The following is a 19,274-nucleotide window of genomic DNA, read 5'->3' on the forward strand; positions in this document are numbered from 1 at the left end:
TCTTCCACCATGGTAGGCTGCACCCTTAAACTGTCAATTAAAAGTAATCCCTCCAGGCTGGAGATAGAGGCCAGTGATTAAAGGAATTTATTGCTCCTAGGGCCAGGTGTGGTGGCTCATGATTTTAATCCCAGCATTCAAGAGGAAAAGGCAGATAGATCTCTATGAGTTCAAGACTAACTTGGTCTATATAGCAAGTTCCCAGTCAGGGCTACATAGTAAACCCCTGTCCAATATATATATATATATATATATATATATATATATATATATATATCAAAAAAAGGAGTATATACTGCTCTTGCAGAGGACCTTGGTTCAGGACCTGGTGCCCTGTGCTGGACTCCGTGGGCCCTAGGAAGGTGTGTGATGTGCACACGTACATGCAGGTAAACACTCATATGCATGAAATAAAAATAAACTTAAAAATTAAGTAAGTCCTTCCTTAAGTTGCTTTGTCAGGTATTTTGTCCGAACAATGAGAAAAGCAATGGATACATATTCATAACCAACCAATAATCAAGGCTCCAACCACAGTATTTCATTTGAGTTTGCTAAAATAGAATACCAGTTCTTATTCAAAAATAGAGATTCAATTTATTTAAATATATTAAAATGAATTTTAAAGTTCACAAAATAATTGCTGCTACAAAGTAATAAATCAAATATGAGGGATAAGAAATAATTCAGGTTCCCTTTGTAGTTGATTTATACTAGTTAAAAAACTAGTATTAGTTTTCTACATTGACAGTTTCCGGGAGGAAATGTATTATTAGTAAATAGCAAATTACTTAGAGTACTTGACACATTTATTATAATGTTGCCCTTCCTAGTAAAGTATAACTAATAGCAAAAATAAAACACAGCTGCAAATTGATGGTCTACAACACACAGAGCAGTGATTCCCTTCAAATTTAGACAAGTACTGTTTACTAAGTACTCAGATTAGAAGAAATACAAAGCTACTGTGAAGTTATGTGATATATAATCTAAATCCTTCCTTTAAGACAACAGCTTGTCAAAATGATAATCACCAGGATTAGAGAGGTTTGTTTGGTGTATAAAACTTCCTTTTGTGTTTGCCTGTGTGCTTTCCAGAAGGGAATCTGAAATCTATGATTATCAGCTTCATATAGTCAGTGACTTTATAAAAGGGGCCACAGATACCTGTGCTAAAAGTGGAAAGAAGACAAACAATAGACCTGATTGTCTAACACAAAAATGACGTACTTGGCTCTGGAATAAGTGTGAGTCTTCGTGGCCTATACGCTTTCCTCATGTCCCACTAGCTAATCTAAATCAGAAGCATGGGGGCTCAACTGATACCTGGAGAGTTCACTCCAAAGGCTGAAAGCTGCTGGTTAGCAGAGGGAACTCTTCTCAAGGCTTCAGGGCCCTATACAATGTATTCTCAACCATATACACCAACACAAAAAAGAAAAAAAGCAATGAAGAAGACAAGTCAAGGAAAGAAAAGAAAACAGAGCTGTCCTGCCCTGTGCTCTGACCTCGTGAAACACAGGCTTGACTAAAGTATGTAAAATTACTTACAAAATTATGCCTTAAGACAACAGTCCACTACAGAGAAGAAAAAAAGCAAAAGAAAATTATAAATTCACACAAGTTATCTGCTATGTTACTTTTTAGACTGATCTTTACAGTTTTGGAAACACTGGGTCAACTATTTTATAATTGCCTATGAAAACCATCTTCCTGTTGTGAACAAGGAATTTACAAGGATTTACATTAAAATGGCACATCTCTGGGGCATTTTATGAAGTAATGAATGAGATCAAGAATCCAGGGCTGAGGAAGACCACTGTGGTTAAGAAGAAAGCTGGTCCTATCTTGAAAAGATGAGATTCATGAGCTCTCTGTCTTCATGACCTAAGCAGCATGAAACCTGGGGGTCAGGTTTCAACATAAGAATTTGGAGAGACCAAAGCAATAAGTCCATAGCACAGCCTCACTTGTGCAGTCTCTCCAGTGACACTAATTGTTTTCCATCCAAGATAGACTCGTGGCAGGTGGTATAATTCCAAGAAAGCAAATGTCCATTCACAAATGCAATATGCGTAGGGGTACATTGCATTTGAGACACAATCCCTCTATGTAAGGGGCTCACAAAACAATAATGCATGCACTTGTATACGATTTCCCAGAAATACATAAAGCGTATGAAAATTGCTGGAGCTACGAAAGGCTACACAAAAGAGATGGGAGTCATAGGACCCAGTTAAGTCATGGAGGTAGAAGGCTCAAGAATGGCATCTACACTCTTAAAAGAGAGGCTGTAGAGAGTTCATTAGTCTCTTCCTTCCCATAAGGACAAAGAATGATCTGTCTGAGAACCCAATAGCCACCACCAAGTCTGGTGACACATCAGTAAGCATTTCCCAGCATCCAGAAGAGAAATAAATTTCAGTTGTTTAAATTACCCAGTTTACAGCTGGATGTGGTTGCATATGCATTTAATCTCAGCACTTGAGAAGCAGAGGCAAATGGATCTCTTTGAGTTCAAGTCCAGCCTGGTCTACATAGTGAGATCCAGGACAGCCAGAGCTATGTAGAGACACTGTCTCAAAAATAATAACAATAATAATTTATCCAGTTTACAATATAGTAACTTTAATAGAATAAGATAGCTACCATTAGTCAAGTTATCTGACAGAATTGTAGCCTATCAGGTGGAATGGATGGGGAGGCATTCCAAGTTGACAAAACTCAGGTGCCATGAGTACTAAGAAAAATATGCTTACAAGTTCAAGATATATTTGAATAGAAACAAGAACATGATATGAATAAACCAAAGTTAGAATTAAAAATTTAAAAACTGAGTTGGATATGATGAGACATTTTTGATCATGCTCATTTGAAGACTTTTTCTTCTAAAATGGACAGATACAATTTTACTAATCTTAATGGACATAATATCCAATCAACTCATAGCATACTATATTAAAAGTAAATCTGTAATGATCTTACATTATTAAAGTAAGTAGTAGAAACATATCACATGAATAATGAATCACAAAGAACACTGGCTTACACATTTTATAAAATTTCCCCAGAGATACATATTCCTGGGGTGTTCTATAGATATTCACTTATATCAGCTTTTCATATTGTTTCAGCTTATAAGCCTGTGCTAAGTAAACAGTTTTCAGAAAGACTATCAACGTGATTTATTTTTATATTTTGATTTCTTTTGTTTGAGACAGGGTCTAACACAGTCACACAGTTTAGCCTGCAAGTCACGATATCAAGACTGGCCTCAAATCCAAGTCAATCCTCCTGCCTCAGCCTCCTGAATACAGGAATTAGAAGCAGGAGCCACTCATGTTCAAAGTGCCTTAAAACTGAAAAGTTTCTTCTGTGATGCACATTTCTGACTTCCCATGCATTATGCATGCTTATATGTTTTAAAATATTTTTAGGCAGTGCTAAGGATCAAACCAAGGCTTCCTACACAGGAATGAGGTATAAAAAGTTCTTAAGCTGTAGGATATCATGGTCTGATATGTGCTTGAGAAAACAAAAGTTCTGCTGACATTAATGAATAACCAAGTCTTCCAGACAAGATGCTAAAGCGGAGGCATCAATAATGCTGGGATTTCAACCTGGATGGCCCCTAATACAGTCTTCCATCCTTTGTCTTACATCTTAATATTTCATTATTAAAGCATTAACCTCACAATTTATTCCCTATTAATAAAAAAAATTTTTAGGCCCTGCTTGGGGCCACATGAGGCCTGCGGACTGTGCACTACTAGGGATTCCATCGCGGCAAGGTCCAGCCCACCAAGAGACTGCCAGCTTTCTATTCCCTTTCTCCACCCACTGGATGAGATAGGCAGGAGCCTGTTTCTCTCCTCCACCATCCAGTACCCTGCTGGGAGCCACCTGAGACCTGGGGACTGCACATCGGGATATTGTACACACTTGCATCCACCAGACGGGAACCTTGGACCTGTACCCCTCAGGAGAGGAAGAGACTCCTCCTGCACCCACTGGAGCATGGGATGGAAAGAATACAATATAAAAACACATTCAACAATACAAAAATGAATATGTCACCACAAGAGTCTAGGGACTCTACACCAGTAAAAAATTACAAGAAATCAACAAATCTCTAAAAGAAAGCCCCCCCAAAAAACCAATCAAACAGATGAAGGAAACAATTCAAACAGTTCAAGACCTAGAAAACTGAAACAGAGACAATTAAAAAAACATATAATGAATGCTGGAAATAGAATCACTGGGTGAACAATCTGAACTATAGATACAAACATAACCAACAGAATTCAAGAGATGGAAGAGAGAATCTCAGGCATTGAAGATACACTATAGGAAATAGATACATCAACCAAAGAAAATCTTAAGTCCAACAAATCCCTAGAACAAAATATCCAGGAAATATGGGACACCGTGAAAAGACCAATCCTAAGAATAATAGGTAAAGAAGAAGGTGAATAAACCCAACTCAGAGGGCAGAAAACATATTCAACAAACTTATAGAAGAAAACTTTCCCAACCTAAAGATAGGCATGCCAATGAATGTAAAAGAAGCTTGCAGAACACTAAATAGAGTGAACCACAAAAAAGTTCCCTCGCCACATAATAATCAAAACCCCAAACATACAGAATAAAGAAAGAATATTAAGAATGGTTAAGGAAAAAGGACAAGTAACATATAAAGGCAAACCTTTATATGGATCTTTGAGAAAATCAACAAAATAGACAAACCTTTATCCAAACTTACCAAACGGCAGAGAGTGAACATACAAAGTAACAAAATAGAAATGAAAAGGGGGACATAACAATGGACACTGAGGAAATCCAGAGAATCATCAGGTCATACTTTGAACACCTGTACTCCTAAAAATTCAAAACATCACCATTTACAATTGCTACAAACTACATAAAATACCTTGGGGTAACCCTAAAAAAAAGTGAAAAACCTATAATAAAGAACTTTGAGTCTTTAAAGAAAGACTAAAAAAGATACAAGAAAATGGAAAGATTTCCGCCATGCTCTTGGATAGATAGGATCAACATAGTAAAACTGGCAATCTTGACAAAAGCAATCTACAGATTCAGTGCAGTGCTTATCAAAATCTCAGCACAATTCTTCACCGACCTTGAAAGAACAATTCCCAACTTTATATGGAAAAACAAAAGACCCAGGATAACCAAAATAACCCTGTACAATAAAGGAACTTCCAGAGGCAACGCAATCCCTGACTTCAAGCTCTATTATAGAGCTATAGTCCTAAAAACAGATTGGTATTGCCATACAAATAGACAGGTAGACCAATGGAATCGAATGGAAGACCCTGATATGGACACACATACCTATGAACACCTGATTTTTGACCAAGAAGCTAAAATTATACAATGAGAAAAAGAAAGAATCTTCAACAAATGGTGATGACATAACTGGTTGCTGGCATGTAGAAGACTGCAGATAGATTCATGTTTATCACCATGCACAAAACTTAAGTCCAAATGGATAAAAGACCTTAACTTGAGTACAGCCACACTGAACCTCTTAGAAGAGAAAGTAGGTGGTACCCTCAAACGAATTGGTACAGTAGAATGACTTCTGAACATAAAACCAGTATCACAGACACTGAGATCAACAATTAATAAATGGGACCTCCTGAAACTGAGTAGCTTCTGTAAGGCAAAGGACATAGTCAACAAGACAAAACGGCAGCCCACAGAAAGTGAAAAGATCTTCACCAATCCAACATCTGACAGAGGGCTGATTCCCCAAATATACAAAGAACTCAAGAAGCTAGTCATCAAAACACCAAATAGTCCAATTAAAAAGTGGGGTACAGAACTAAATAGAGCATTCTCAATAGAGGAATCTAAAATGGCTGAAAGATACATAAGAAACTGCTCAATATCTTTAGTCATCAGGGAAATGCAAATCAAAACAACTCAGATACCATCTTACTCCTGTTAGAATGGCTAAAATAAAAAACATCAATGACAGTTTATGCTAGAGAGGATGTGGAGAAAGGGGAACACGCCTCCACTGTTGGTGGAAATACAAACTTGTACAGCCAGTTTGGAAATCAGTATGGAAAATGGGAATAAGTCTACCACAAGACCCAGCAATTCCACTCTTAGGCATATATGCAAAAGAGGCACATTCATACAAAAGGACATCTGTTCAACCATGCTCATAGCAGCATTATCTGTAATAGCCAGAACCTGGAAGCAACCTAGGTGCCCCCTCAGCTGAAGAATGGATGGAGAAAATGTGGTACATTTACACAATGGAGTAATACTCAGCCCAAAAAACAATGGAATCTTGAAACTCACAGGCAAATGGATGCAACTAGAAGCCATCCTGAGTGAGGACACCCAATCACAAAAAGACAACCATCATATATGGATTTTAGATACAGAGTAAAGGATTGCCAGCCTACAATCCACACTGACAGAGAAGCTAGGAAACAAGGAGGACACTAAGAAAGACATACATGGTCCCCTGGAGAAGGGGAAAGGGACAAGATCTCCTGAGCTAATTGGGAGCATGGGGGAGGGGAGAGGGAGTTAGGAGAATTAGAAGGGGAGAAGAGGAGGGGAGGAGAGGACATGAGGGAGCAGGAAGATTAAGTCAGGGGACGAATAGAGGAGAGCAAGAAAAGAGATACCATAATAGAGGGAGCCATTATAGGTTTAAAGAGAAATCTGGTACTAGGGAAATGTCCAGAGATCTACAAGGTTGACCCCCAATTAACAATCTAAGCAATAGCAGAGTGGCTACCTTAAATGCCCTTCTCTGATAATGAGATTGATGACTACTTATATTCCATTCTAGAGCCTTCATCCAGTAGCTGATGAAAGTAGAAGCAAACAACCACAGCTAAACACTGAGCTAAACTCTAGAATCCAGTTGCAGAGGGAGGAGTGATGAACAAAGGGGTCAAGACTAGGCTGGAGAAACCCACAGAAACAGCTGACCTGAACAATGGGAAGCTCATGGACCCCAGACTGATGACTGGGAAGCTAGCACAGGATTGGCCCACACTCTCTGAATGGGATGTCAGTTTGGAGGTCTGGTTAATCCATAGGGCCTCTACTAGTGGATCAATATTTATCCCTAGTAAACGAATGGAGTTTGGGAGCCCACTCCACACAGAGGGATACTCTCCCAGCCTAGATACATGGGGGTGGGCCTAGTCCTTACTCTAAATGATCGTTTTTGAAGATCCCCCATGGAAGGCCTCATCCTCCCTGGGGACCAGAAAGGGGATGGGATAGGGGGTTGGTTGGGGGCAGGGGAGGAGGGGAGGGAGAGGGAACTGGAATTGACATGTAAAACAAGCTTGTTTCTAATTTAAATTTTAAAAAGTTTCTCAAAAAATAACAACTTTTTAGGGAAAAACAGGATGATAGAAAATGTATAAGTGATATTGAGGTGGGTTTGAGGAGGTCAGGCAGAAAATCCTTCCCTCTCAACCATGTAAACTCATGATCTGAATTGTGCCTCAGGACCGGGGCAGATAAAGAGCTTCCTTGCCCAAATGAATAGAACATGGGATATTGCATTAATTTTCTACCTCTGCGCATGTTACAATGAGCTTAGTGGCAATAACAACATACATTTATTCTCACAGTTAACATGAGCCGGGAGTCTTGACTGTCTTGTGATTAAGGTCTAACTAGGCTGTAATCCAGCATTGGTCAAATCTGCAGCCTCATCTGAGGGTCAAATTCACTTCCTCACAATTACAGAATTGTGTGAACTACTTCTTCAAAGACAGAAGCATGGAAAGACTGGTTTCCAGTCACTAGCCTCCATGTCACATGATTAAGAAATCACATGATAGGTACAGGCTTGCCAAGGAGACCCTGTTTGTTGTGGAGTCTAAATTGTCTGTCCCCTAAATGCTCACCTTCTGTTTTTTGTTTTGTTGTGTTTTTTTGCTTTGTTTTGTTTTAACACATGGCTTCCAGCAGGTGGTGCTGTTTTAGGAGTCTGTGCAGCCTTAGGAGATAGAGTTGGCTGATAGAAGCGGATCACTTACAGGCAAGATTCACTTCTGGTTCAAACTCACTCTCTCCCTTAAGTCAAGTTTGGAGCTATTCATTGTATCTCCCCCCCCCCCAGCTTTGTCATTAAACACACAGTGGAGTTATGCTGATCCATCACCTTTGTCACTGGCTAACAGAACATTTCAACTTGCATATACTCCAAAGGAGGACTAAGGCTCAGAAAGCAGGAGCCAGCTGCTCTTTTAGAATCCTGCCTACCACAGATGCCAAGAGGCAAGCAGAAGAGCTAACGCTTCCGAAGACAAGCTGGGGAAGCAGTGAGAAACTGCTCTATCTGGTGGGCAGGAAGCCACTTGGAGACTGTCGGGAACAAGCTCTGCCCTAGGTCCTCCATGACATGTCACACAGAAGCAAAGGCTGTGGAAAGCAAGTGTCAGGTAAACACTGAGACCACGTCACAGCCAAGGACAAAGAAGAGAGGGGGAAACATTCTTCCACAAGGAGGATGCAGCGACAGATGTGAACAGCGGAAACGACTGGAAGTTCTTTTCAAGCAGGGATAGGAAGGGGATCTCTCCCCAGCCAGCAGCATGGACTCAGATCCAAGGAGATACCCCCAAGTCCTTTTTTCTTAAACACTGCCGTCACTTTTTCTCCCTCAGTTTCACATTTAGCTATAATGATCACACACATACTCCACAAACATGACTGATAATGGGGGGGGGGTCAGTGCAAGTGATATAAACAGTCTCAGTAGAGAAAAAACAAATCATAGAGAAAAACTATTCATCAAACCAAAGTAGACAGGGTAATTAAAGAGAAGATATATGCCATGGTGAATTGGATTCTCAAAGAAAATTCCAGCTAATGGATCAGTTACATTTTCACCTGTATTAACCCCAACAAGAGAAAATTGAGTTGATAAAAATCAGTTTGAAAAAAAAAGAAAGATTTTTCACAACATAACATCCCTGAAACTTCATCCCTCAGCCATTGCCACCTCGCCTCTGCAAGAATTTCCAACACTGGTTATCTCTCCAGAGCGACATACATCCAGCTGTGCTGCCCTCCCATCCTAAGACACACCAAACTGGGTCAGGGAACAAACAAAAAGAAATTCCAATCCTGCTTACAAGCCAGTCAATCTTCTCACTGAGATAGAAAGAATGTAAGAGCCTGAGGGTGGAGAGGAGCGCAGTAGAGGGCTGTCTTTTGGATATGACATAGCCGTCATACTGAACCCAGAGCAGCAGTGGGACCCTTCCCAAGCCCTGAAGCAGAAAGACTCATCAACTGTGGGCTGTACCTCCCAGGCATGCTCACACAGCCCCCACCCTCCACGAGGAGCAGTTAATGGTTGCTGGGGGAGGGAGAGTCATATGCCTCAGTGAGATGACACTACTGTTGTCCTTCCTTAAGCAAATACTACCAACCATGCTCATGATTAAACATAGTTGGTTACGGGGAGAGAGAGAGAGAGAGTGACAAGGTGAGGAAGAAAGGGTTTGGCAAGAGTAGAATAGTGATAAGACAGGATAACTGGGTAATTATAATCAAAGTACTTTATATGTGTGTAATTGTTAAAGAATAAAAAATAAAATACTGGATTGATTTTGGATGTTCGCACATAATTATACATGATCCTCACAAACTCTTAACTTCCTTTCTGTCCATGCACATTAAATCTTAGTTTGGAACTTAAAGATCTTCTCAGTTGTCTTTGGTTTTCTTTTCATCTGTGGTCAAAGTCTCCCTCAGCAAGCTGTAATAACAAGATCTTGACTTTAGGGGGTCTATTTCACATCCCCGTGAACTAATTAGAAGGAAGGGCTTTGCCTGCCTCTCTGTCAATCTCTAACCTGTGGGAGAGTGTATGCCACCCGCTCCATTCTGATTGTGCTTTTCTGGTATTTCCTCTCTGCAGAGATCCAGCCTATGCTACTGAGTACCTAATGGCTTTTGGGTTTTGTTTTTCCTTCTATTTGGGAGGAAGCACTTTTCTACCTTACTTTAAAAAATATTTCCCTTCTCTGCCATCAGTTTTCTCTGGCAGGAGGTAGATGGTTTGAAACTACAACAGAACTGGAAGTAATTAGCTACCCAGGACGCTGCCTTGCCTGGCAGGTGATCTTGAGACGGCGCTAATTCATGAAACACTTTGTAAAGAAAGACTTTTCTGGATTAGCTTTCGAAAGGAGAACCTGTTGTGATTTGTTCTTCTCTTTTCCTCCCATCCCAAAATCCACAACACACGCCTTCTTACTGAGAAACTCAAACTTTGGGGTCCCCCACTGTAGGCTAAGCCACTGTTTCATGAGCTTTTTAATTTCTACCCTTTGCTTTTAATGAGCATACAATTATTACATTGTTTCTCCCACTCTGCCTCAGCCCACTGACAAACCACTGTCTGAACTATCTACTTAATATAACTCTTTTGATGCCCACGTTGAGATTAAAATGTCCAAACTGAACTTTCCCCATCTCAACTACAATAGACTCCATCCTTTCAGTGTTTTTTTTTTTGTTTTTTTGTTTTTTTGTTTTTTTTTTGGTTTTTCGAGACAGGGTTCCTTTCAGTGGTTTAAAAAGGTCCAATGTCCTTGAATGATATCTTTTAGCCTTCTCATTTTATCATATCCTGCATCCAACCACCAAAAATATGTTATCTCCACCTTTAAATCAATCTGAAATTCCACCATTTAAATCCCACCACTACTTCTTACTAAGGAATGGAAAAGTAACCCTAATATTGCAGGTGTGTGTGCGGGGGAACCACAAGCTGACAACCAGTAAGGACTGAAGTAACTCAGTCCTGGGAGGGCTCCATGTGAGAATGAGATACATGTGACACATGGGGTCAGGAGCAGAGAGGTCCTGGGGGAAAAACTTGGAAGAAGTCTCCATCTCAGGAGGACTCTAGAAATCAGGGAACAGAATCATTGATCCTCAAGGAAGAGTGGAGTGAAGTATAGGAGAAGTAGAACCAATTAAAGTCCACCTATATTATAACATATTGAACAAATGAATATTATGTCAAATATTTTGAGCAGAGACCAACATATATGTAGAAACGGTCTGTCACACCAAGTGTCTCCTCCAGGAAACCATACCAACATAACTACAGACACTGTATTTTAAGGGTACAGGCAACACCAGTGCTCACTCCCATGGTCTCAAGATGGAATCATTCCTGGTTTCATGTCCATTCCTGGTTAAGGATACCCCTTTCACTCCAGCTCTTTTCTTTAGTTTTGATTGTAGGAGTCTCTGACCCCTGGAAACTTCAGACCTAATGGCCCTATTGAGTTACTCATCTCTTTGTTCTTTCTCTTCCTTCTCCATGGAAATTCTGTGTCAAATTTACACTCTCTTTCATTCTTATTTCCTTGCTCTTTGATGGCTTCAGTATAACCATATAGAAAATCCACAACCTGTTCAAAATTCAGCTCTTTAAGTTTTCTACACTTGTGTCCTCCAGCTGACTCTGGCTGGAGAGAAACACTGAACTGCATTGGCTAATCTTGTTTGTGGTCTGTGAGCACAGCGTCACTTGGGCCTGTACTTCGGTCAGAGAGGTCACTCCATGCCTGTTTTCTACTAAGTACCTATTTCAGCTCTTCTCAAATGCTGTCCTTTAACTGTCTCTCTTTCCAATTGGAGCTGCTGCTTCCTGTTTAATAGAGAAGGTATAAACTATCAGATTTACTGCAGATTACTGCACGGATGCCCTTACCGGCATTTTTACCCACACCCAAAATATCTTTCCTGTCAGCAACACACTCCTGTCTCAAATTAGTCTTTCTACTTATTTCACAATCCCACTCCCTGTTTCTCCTTCTTCAACAGAACTTAAAAATTCCTTTGGGAAAAAATTCCCTGTAAAGACTAACAATGGTCTGTAGGAGTGAACCCCACAAAGCTATCCGCCCATGAGGGCGGGGACATGTAAACTGACACAGGTAGATATAAAAGGAAGTGAAAGGAAAAGGAACCCCCTTTTTCTCCTGGAAGCCAGCCACACCTCTAACTCCTGGTTTGTGCGACTCTCTCTCTCTCTGGTAAATAAATATATTGTTTTCCATATAGCATCGAATATCATTAATAATGGTCTGTACTTGCTCTCTTTAAGTCTTCACCTCTTGCTTGCTGTTTCTTCTTCCTCTTCTCCTTCTCCTCTTCCTCCTTTACCACTACCTCCTCATTCTTCTGTTCTCTCTCTCTCTCTCTCTCTCTCTCTCTCTCTCTCTCTCTCTCTCTCTCTCTGTGTGTGTGTGTGTGTGTGTGTGTGTGTGTGTGTGTGTGTGATATGCACAGTATGTATACATGGAGAGAAGAAGTGACGCCATGTGTCATCTGCTATCACTTCTCTTCCTTTCACTGAGAACACTGTTTTCCAATTGACGAGACTATTTGGTCAGGCTCCAGGGATCTGCCTGTCTCTGCTGCCTGCCATAGCACTGGGATTATGGATACTCATGGCCACGCCCAGGTTTCAGGTGTGTTCTGGGGATCCACACTTGGATCCTCATGCTCATGAAGCAGGAACTTTACTGACTGGGTCATCTCCACAGCCCCTCAATCTTTTCTTTTTAATATCTTATTTCACTTGACTCCAGAGTACAATGCCCACAAGATTTCCCCCTGGCCAAGGATGGTGGCTCCTTCTCTGTCCCCTTTATCAGTGCTGCCTTTTGTCTCATCCTCCACATTGCTCGATTTTGGTCTTCTTTGCCTACACACACTCAACATCATCTCTCTCAGTTGTTCTCAACCTGGGTGTCTCGACACCTTTGGAAGTGGAGCAACCCTTTCACAGGGTTCTATAACAGATATCATGCATATCGGGTATTTACATTATGATTCATAACAGTAGCAATTATACAGTTATGAAGTAGCAATGGAAATGATGTTATGGTTGGAGGTTCCCAAAACGTGAGGAACTGTGTTAAAGGGCTGCCAGGTTAGGAGGGTTGAGAACCACTGGTCTACATGATAATGGTCACATTTACATCTTTACCTTGGACCTTTAGTTGCCTACTCATCACATCCTTTCAAATTTAATAGATATCTAAAGTTAAAATTAACTTCTGACATTCAAGTCGCTCACCCAGCTTCTTAGATACCAGAAGAGGGCAAATCTATTCTTATAGATGCTCCAGACATCTTAGCAGCTCCTTATTTCTTCTTTTTCTTACAATGCCACATTTACTCCTCCATGACATCTTTCTGCATTTACCTTAACAATGTGTCCAAAGTGCTTCTGCTTCCCTCTACCTCCCCTGCTTTCTCTTTGATCTTAGTTTCTGTCCCCATGATCCTCAGTCAATGCTGCACAGCCTTCCTATTGGACTTCATGGTCCACTCTCAGTGTAATAGCCAGAGGGACACTCATGGAACAGAAATTAGACTAGGTTGTGCTCCACTCCCCCAGTAAGACAGTCTTTAAAAGAAATGACCTAAGCCTACCTTCTTAGCTGCAGGCATCCATATTTCAAGAAATGCATTTGCATTTGGCTCATTTGCTTAAGCTAGAAAATTCTGGTCTTTCTTTGTACATCAATTACCCCAGTCTCTTCTCTTTTTTTACATGTATCTCCAGCATCCACTTGTATCTGCTTCACTGATGCCAGCTTCTCCTCACCACCATCCTTACCTCAGGTCCACTTCGTGCACATTAACACTAATCTTTCTAGTTAAATGCAATTTTCTCCATAAGATTCCCACATTTACCACCAAAGCTTTTCGTTTCTTTCAGCCTTGTTTGATGATTTCTAAACTGAAGCTTTAACCACAGGTCAGGATGCTTCTCAAAATGAATCTGTTGGCTCACTTAGAACTTTGCAGCCAGGTTGCTTCCAGAGAAGCAGGCCAGCAACTGCAGCGTTGCAATTGCTGGCTGAAATAATGGCAGATTAAGACACAGTCACTGTGATGAAGATAAAATAATATTAGCTCTTATTCTATTAAATGTCATTTTTGTCAAGATTAATGGTTTGCACAATCATTTATAAAATGAACTGTACATGTACAGTTAATTAAATTATACTTCAAAGTCAAAAAAGACTACAAAAGACTCTTCTGCATTTAAAAAATTGTAGATTTCAAGGAATAATATTAAAAGGGAAGATAAAACTGAAAATATTAAACAATAATAGTTTCCATAGTTTACAAAATGTATTAACCCACATATTAACACAGATACTCAAGGAAGCAATATTATTTTCCCTTTTCAAAAGAGCAAATTGAAGAACAGAAATGGAGCAAATCCAGAATAGAACACACAATACATGCCATTGGGAGTGTCTGCAGAGGTGGGATCTTCAAATAAAATCTATCTTAAAAATTTTAAAGTTTCACCTTGTAATTTAAAGCAAATCGGCATTGTCCTTCCACATTATTTCAAAGTACCAGCTTACTACAGAGGTTGTGTGGAGTGAGCATTGCATTATCAAGTCACAGCAACACTGCTGGAACCCATTTCAACAGCTACAGGCTAGGGTTGGGCTCAGCTGAAGGTCAGACTGGAAGACATCCTTAGGCTAACAATTGCTCTACACATTTTTTAATGATGCAACAAGTGGGAGTTTTCACCCTCATTTCCTGGGAACCAGAGCTTAGACTCTCTACCCACAACTCAGACTTCTAATGAAAAAAAAAACACCAAAATACAAATAAGCAAAATCTCCATGTACCTCAAAACATAATTGAAAAACTTGAATCCTTAAAAACATTTTGTGCTTGAAATAAAAGAAAGCTGATGAAAGTTTTCATTAAGGCAAGTATAGTAAAGCCTGTCACCCCTCCAATTGGGGGATTTAAAATCTGACCTGAGCATTCAAGCAAGTGCTGGCTGGATAATAATTATACACACCCAGAATCCTATCAGGGCTCACATACCATTTCTCTTTAGAAGGCATATCCCACTTCCACATCCTATAAAGCTTCCTGTTGTACTGAAAACGGTATATGCCCAGTTGAATGAATGTGATGTCTGAGTAGACGCAGGCAAAACATAACATTATAGTTCTTGCTACCCCTAGGAACAGTTACTAATATTTACTAAGCACTAACTCAGCACCTGATAGGATCTCATACTAATCACTGCTTCATAAGCACTGCCACAATAGAGGCTAAAGAAATTTAATTAGTTCCCTGTTCTTTTACCCTGTAGAGAAGAAAAAAGCTGAGCTTGTCTCATAATTAGTAATCAATTTAGGCAGCCTGATTTTCAGGACTCAAGATGTGCCAGACCCATCTACCACAGTGTATAGTCTAGAAAGAAGGAAGAAGATAGTAACTAAGCAAATAGGCCATCAGCATCATTTTACATACAGATAAGACCACAGAAGAAAGAAAAGAGAAGATCCAAGTGACTAGAGCAAGCCAGGCATGGTGGTAAACACCCGTAATCCCAGCATGTAGGGAGCTAAGGTAAGACCGTGAGTGTGAGGCTAGCCTAGGCTACACAGCAAGGTACTGCCCTCCTCCAAATATCACCAAAGTGAATGTAGCAATAGAGAAAAAGGGGTTGCGAACAGGGACACTGGCACCAGGTTTGAATGCCAGCACTGTTTGGACGGGTGGGTGTTATTTGTCTTCTTTGTGTCTAAATTTCCTTCACTATAGATAATACTACTCAACTCGTATGCCCAGAAAATCGTTATGATGAGTTAATATAAGGAAAATGCCTAAAACACAGAGAGAACAAAGTATTCAATTTTTAGTATTATTGGCACCGTTTTATTTATTTTTTGCTTCTTTCTTACCATGATTCTCATCACATTGAGAACTTCTATTCAAGCTAGTACAATCTGAAGATCATGTGAAGCAGTATGTCCAAGTCAAAACCTAAATGATTCTCCAAAACATCGACTTTAGAAGATAGAGACTGCAGGTGGAAGAGACCAGAGTGCCAAAGTCTCCAAGCCTGATGCCCAGCAAAGAAGGTCTGGGTGAGTGTGTGAAAGATCAAATGCAAGAGCAAGTTGGGAACCAGGTGATGTTGGCTTCATTGACCATGGCAAGGATCTGAATCCTTTGGCACACTTTAAACACAGCAATGGCATCCTTTGATCTATGTTTTATAAATATCTCTCTGGCTGCCATGAAATGTTGGATTATGACTTCTACAGAATATCAGTCTTAGCACTTGGCATCTCAGAGCAAATAATTCTTTGGCTGCATATTTTTTAGAATGTTTGTGCTGGTGCTTTTAATAGTAGTGTTGGTTAAAAGATTTAAACATGTACATGCATATGTATATATCTATGTGCAGACAGTTTGAACAGACACATGATCAAAATAATGGAATACCTAACATTCTAAAATGAATGTTAATTATATCTACCAAGCTTAAACTCTTTGGATGAAAGCAACTGAATAATGTGTTTGCTGTAACAGAAGAGAAGACATGGTTTGGGTCCTGGTCCTCATCAGGATGTCTCTCAGACTTACCAGTTGCTATTAGTTCATTCTTCTCCAAAGGACAGAAACACTGTGAATCTGATTGTATAGAAACAGAACGTTTTTCCTAGTGGATGGTACTACTTCCCCCTTCCACTCCTCCTTCCAAGTTCATTTGGGTATAAGCAGGTGACATCTATCTTAGCAAAAGTGTCCAACTCAGTCTTACCAGATATACTTGGTAAGGATTCTCCAATCTCAAAGCAGCTATCAACAAGTCCATGTGTTGATTAGCTGATAGAAATGTGGGAGAGCAATGGATGACAATGGAAGAAAAAAGCATTTCTAGGCCCTTGGCTGTTTTACAACCATAATAATATCAAGCTATTATATTGAAGTCAACACTGGAAAGACCACTATTATAATAAATACCATAATATACCCATGCCATGATAAAAATATTAATGCCCTATAACGGTGCTCATATAATGTGAACCAGAAATAAAATTTGTATGAAGATTTCTCTTAGCCACCAGAGCTCATAAAGACTTTATTAAAGCTCAAAAGTATACCTGCATAAAGCAAACTGTTTTACCTGTATGTTCAGCTCCCTCGTTCTTGACTTCTGTGGCTCCCACAGAAGATGTGGGTGGGCTAACTGGAGGGCTAGAAGTAAAGCTGGTACACCCTGTGGATGTGCTGATTTCAAAGTATTCTTGGTTATGATTCATTCGTTGGAAATCCAGAGAAGACACAATAGATGTTCGTTGTTTTGGCTAAAACAAACAAGATGACCAGAGTATTAATACAATCATACTTGCCTTTAACCCTACCTCACTGTCTAAGTAACTTGAGGAGGAAAAGTTTTATGTCATTCATACATCCATATAACAGTTTACCAACAAAAGCAGTGAGGGCAAGAACACAAGCAGGGCAGGATCTTGGAGGCAGGAGCTGATGCAGAAGCCATAGAAGAGTTCTGCTTACTACCCTGCCCCCATGTTGTACTTATCCTGCTTTCTTATAGAACTCAGGGGCACCAGCCCAGGGGTGGCCCCGTCCACAATAGACTGGGGCCTCTCTCATCAATTACTAAGAAAATGCCCTACAGACTTGCCTACAGCTCAGTCTTATGGAGGCATTTACCCAATCAAGACTTCCTCCTCTCTGAGGACTCTAGTTTATGTCTAGTTGACATAAAGCTAGCCAGCACAATACAGTACAAAGAGACACCAATCAATCAGTTGATGATAGTGAAAAGTTGTATAATTAAAAATGTTATTCTACTTTAGGCTATTTGATTTTCACAGAAGATTTACACAGCATTTTTCTCAATAATCAATTTTGAAAGTTACAACTTTAAGTCACCTTTCCTTCAACTAACATTCATTAAACATCTGTCATTCACTAGACCCTAAGGAAACAGTCTCTAATATCGAACTGTCCCTTCAACATTGAAATATAATTAAGGCAGTTCCATTTTTGATTCTTTATATAGTCCAAGGAATTGGTGGCATTAGATAGCATCCCCAAGTACCACATGCTGAATTAAATCATGAGAATTAAGTAAAGTTATATGGAACATTTTCTAGGATCTAAGAATCTACTTGGTATTTTGTAGTGAACTTTGATTTTCTTTCTTAAGGATTTTAATTAATCCCCAAATAGCAAGAAAAGTCAATTTAAACATAAAAGTTAAAATCATGGAGCAATTGTAGATAAAATCTATGCTCTCTGTCGGTCATGGATTACTCCCTATAGGAGCCTTCTGGGTTTTTCTACAACAGTATTAATCTTTTTCCCATTCTTCCTGCCCAGTAGAGCTTAGAACATTGTACTTAAGAAAAAGTACAGTTCTTTGGCCCTCAGATCAATGTACATTTTCCAAAAACCAATCCAAGTTTTACTTTTTGCTATTCTTATTTATATAAGTGAAATATTCTTCCTTGTAATAAATAATAGGAGAGTAAATGTAAATTTTATGCAATAAAGTTTGTCATCCATTCACTTTCTTCATAGTACAATAACCTTTGGTTTACTAATGTTTTCTTTGCCCCAAAATGTATGGATCACTATCTTCACAGATCATTTTGTTATAGAAACTCAAATACATTGTCTCTTCTATGTCATGTGTTATTTTAAAAATAGTTATCTAAAAATATAGAGAGGGCATGAAATGACCACATATATTCTACTCTTTCATAATTTCATTATTTTAAAAAAAAAGCTTGGGAGGCACAAAATTGTTGTACAGGAGTATGCAAGTCATTTATTATTATGACAAAACTCAGTAACAGAATTCAGATTAGTACCCACACAAGATTCAATTGCTTTTGAAGTATGAAAGATGAGGATTTAATGTCAGGCTTGGTTTCTCATGAAATGTCTGCCCTTGGGGCTACTGAATCCCAGTTTCACATTCAATGTCCTTTCCACTGTACTCTGTAGCAGCCATTAAGGAAGCACAAGCTATTACAGGGGCACTAATAGAATCAGATATACCCATCAGTCAAGATTTTGTTTTGTTGTTTTGTTTCCCTTTATATATGGCAAATGAACTGCTTTCCCACTAGTGTTCTTTCCCATGAGACTTCTAAAGGTCAAGACTACTGATGCATGTGATCCCCATCTAAATGTTTCTTAAATTTTTGTTTCTGAACCTCAGCTTCCCACAATTGTAATTGCATTAAAACACAAGTTGTTATGCAATTATGAAGATAAATGGGCTAATTTTGCTGCATTAGTTCATCCTACAAATATTCCTGCGTGTACACTAATTGCAGATAACAGGGCAAGTACTGCAATAGCAATAAAAAGTGACATTATAGCTCTTCAGTGGGAGGTGAAATGACACA

At 39.5% G+C, this 19,274-nt stretch overlaps 1 protein-coding gene across 12 annotated transcripts in view; it reads right to left on the reverse strand.

Annotated features, from left to right (window-relative positions):
- Nucleotides 1–19,274, reverse strand: part of Anks1b (ankyrin repeat and sterile alpha motif domain containing 1B) — a 1,010,332-nt gene that overhangs the window by 562,287 nt on the left and 428,771 nt on the right. For all 12 annotated transcript variants that reach the window (XM_040755084.1, XM_040755082.1, XM_040755081.1 and 9 more), the window contains exon 12: nt 17,015–17,195. In XM_040755084.1, coding sequence (XP_040611018.1) covers nt 17,015–17,195 — 181 coding nt within the window. The remainder of the gene's footprint in view (nt 1–17,014; nt 17,196–19,274) is intronic.

Source organism: Mesocricetus auratus, unplaced genomic scaffold (assembly GCF_017639785.1).
Source record: "Mesocricetus auratus isolate SY011 unplaced genomic scaffold, BCM_Maur_2.0 Super-Scaffold_100011, whole genome shotgun sequence".
Classification (NCBI taxonomy): domain Eukaryota; kingdom Metazoa; phylum Chordata; class Mammalia; order Rodentia; family Cricetidae; genus Mesocricetus; species Mesocricetus auratus.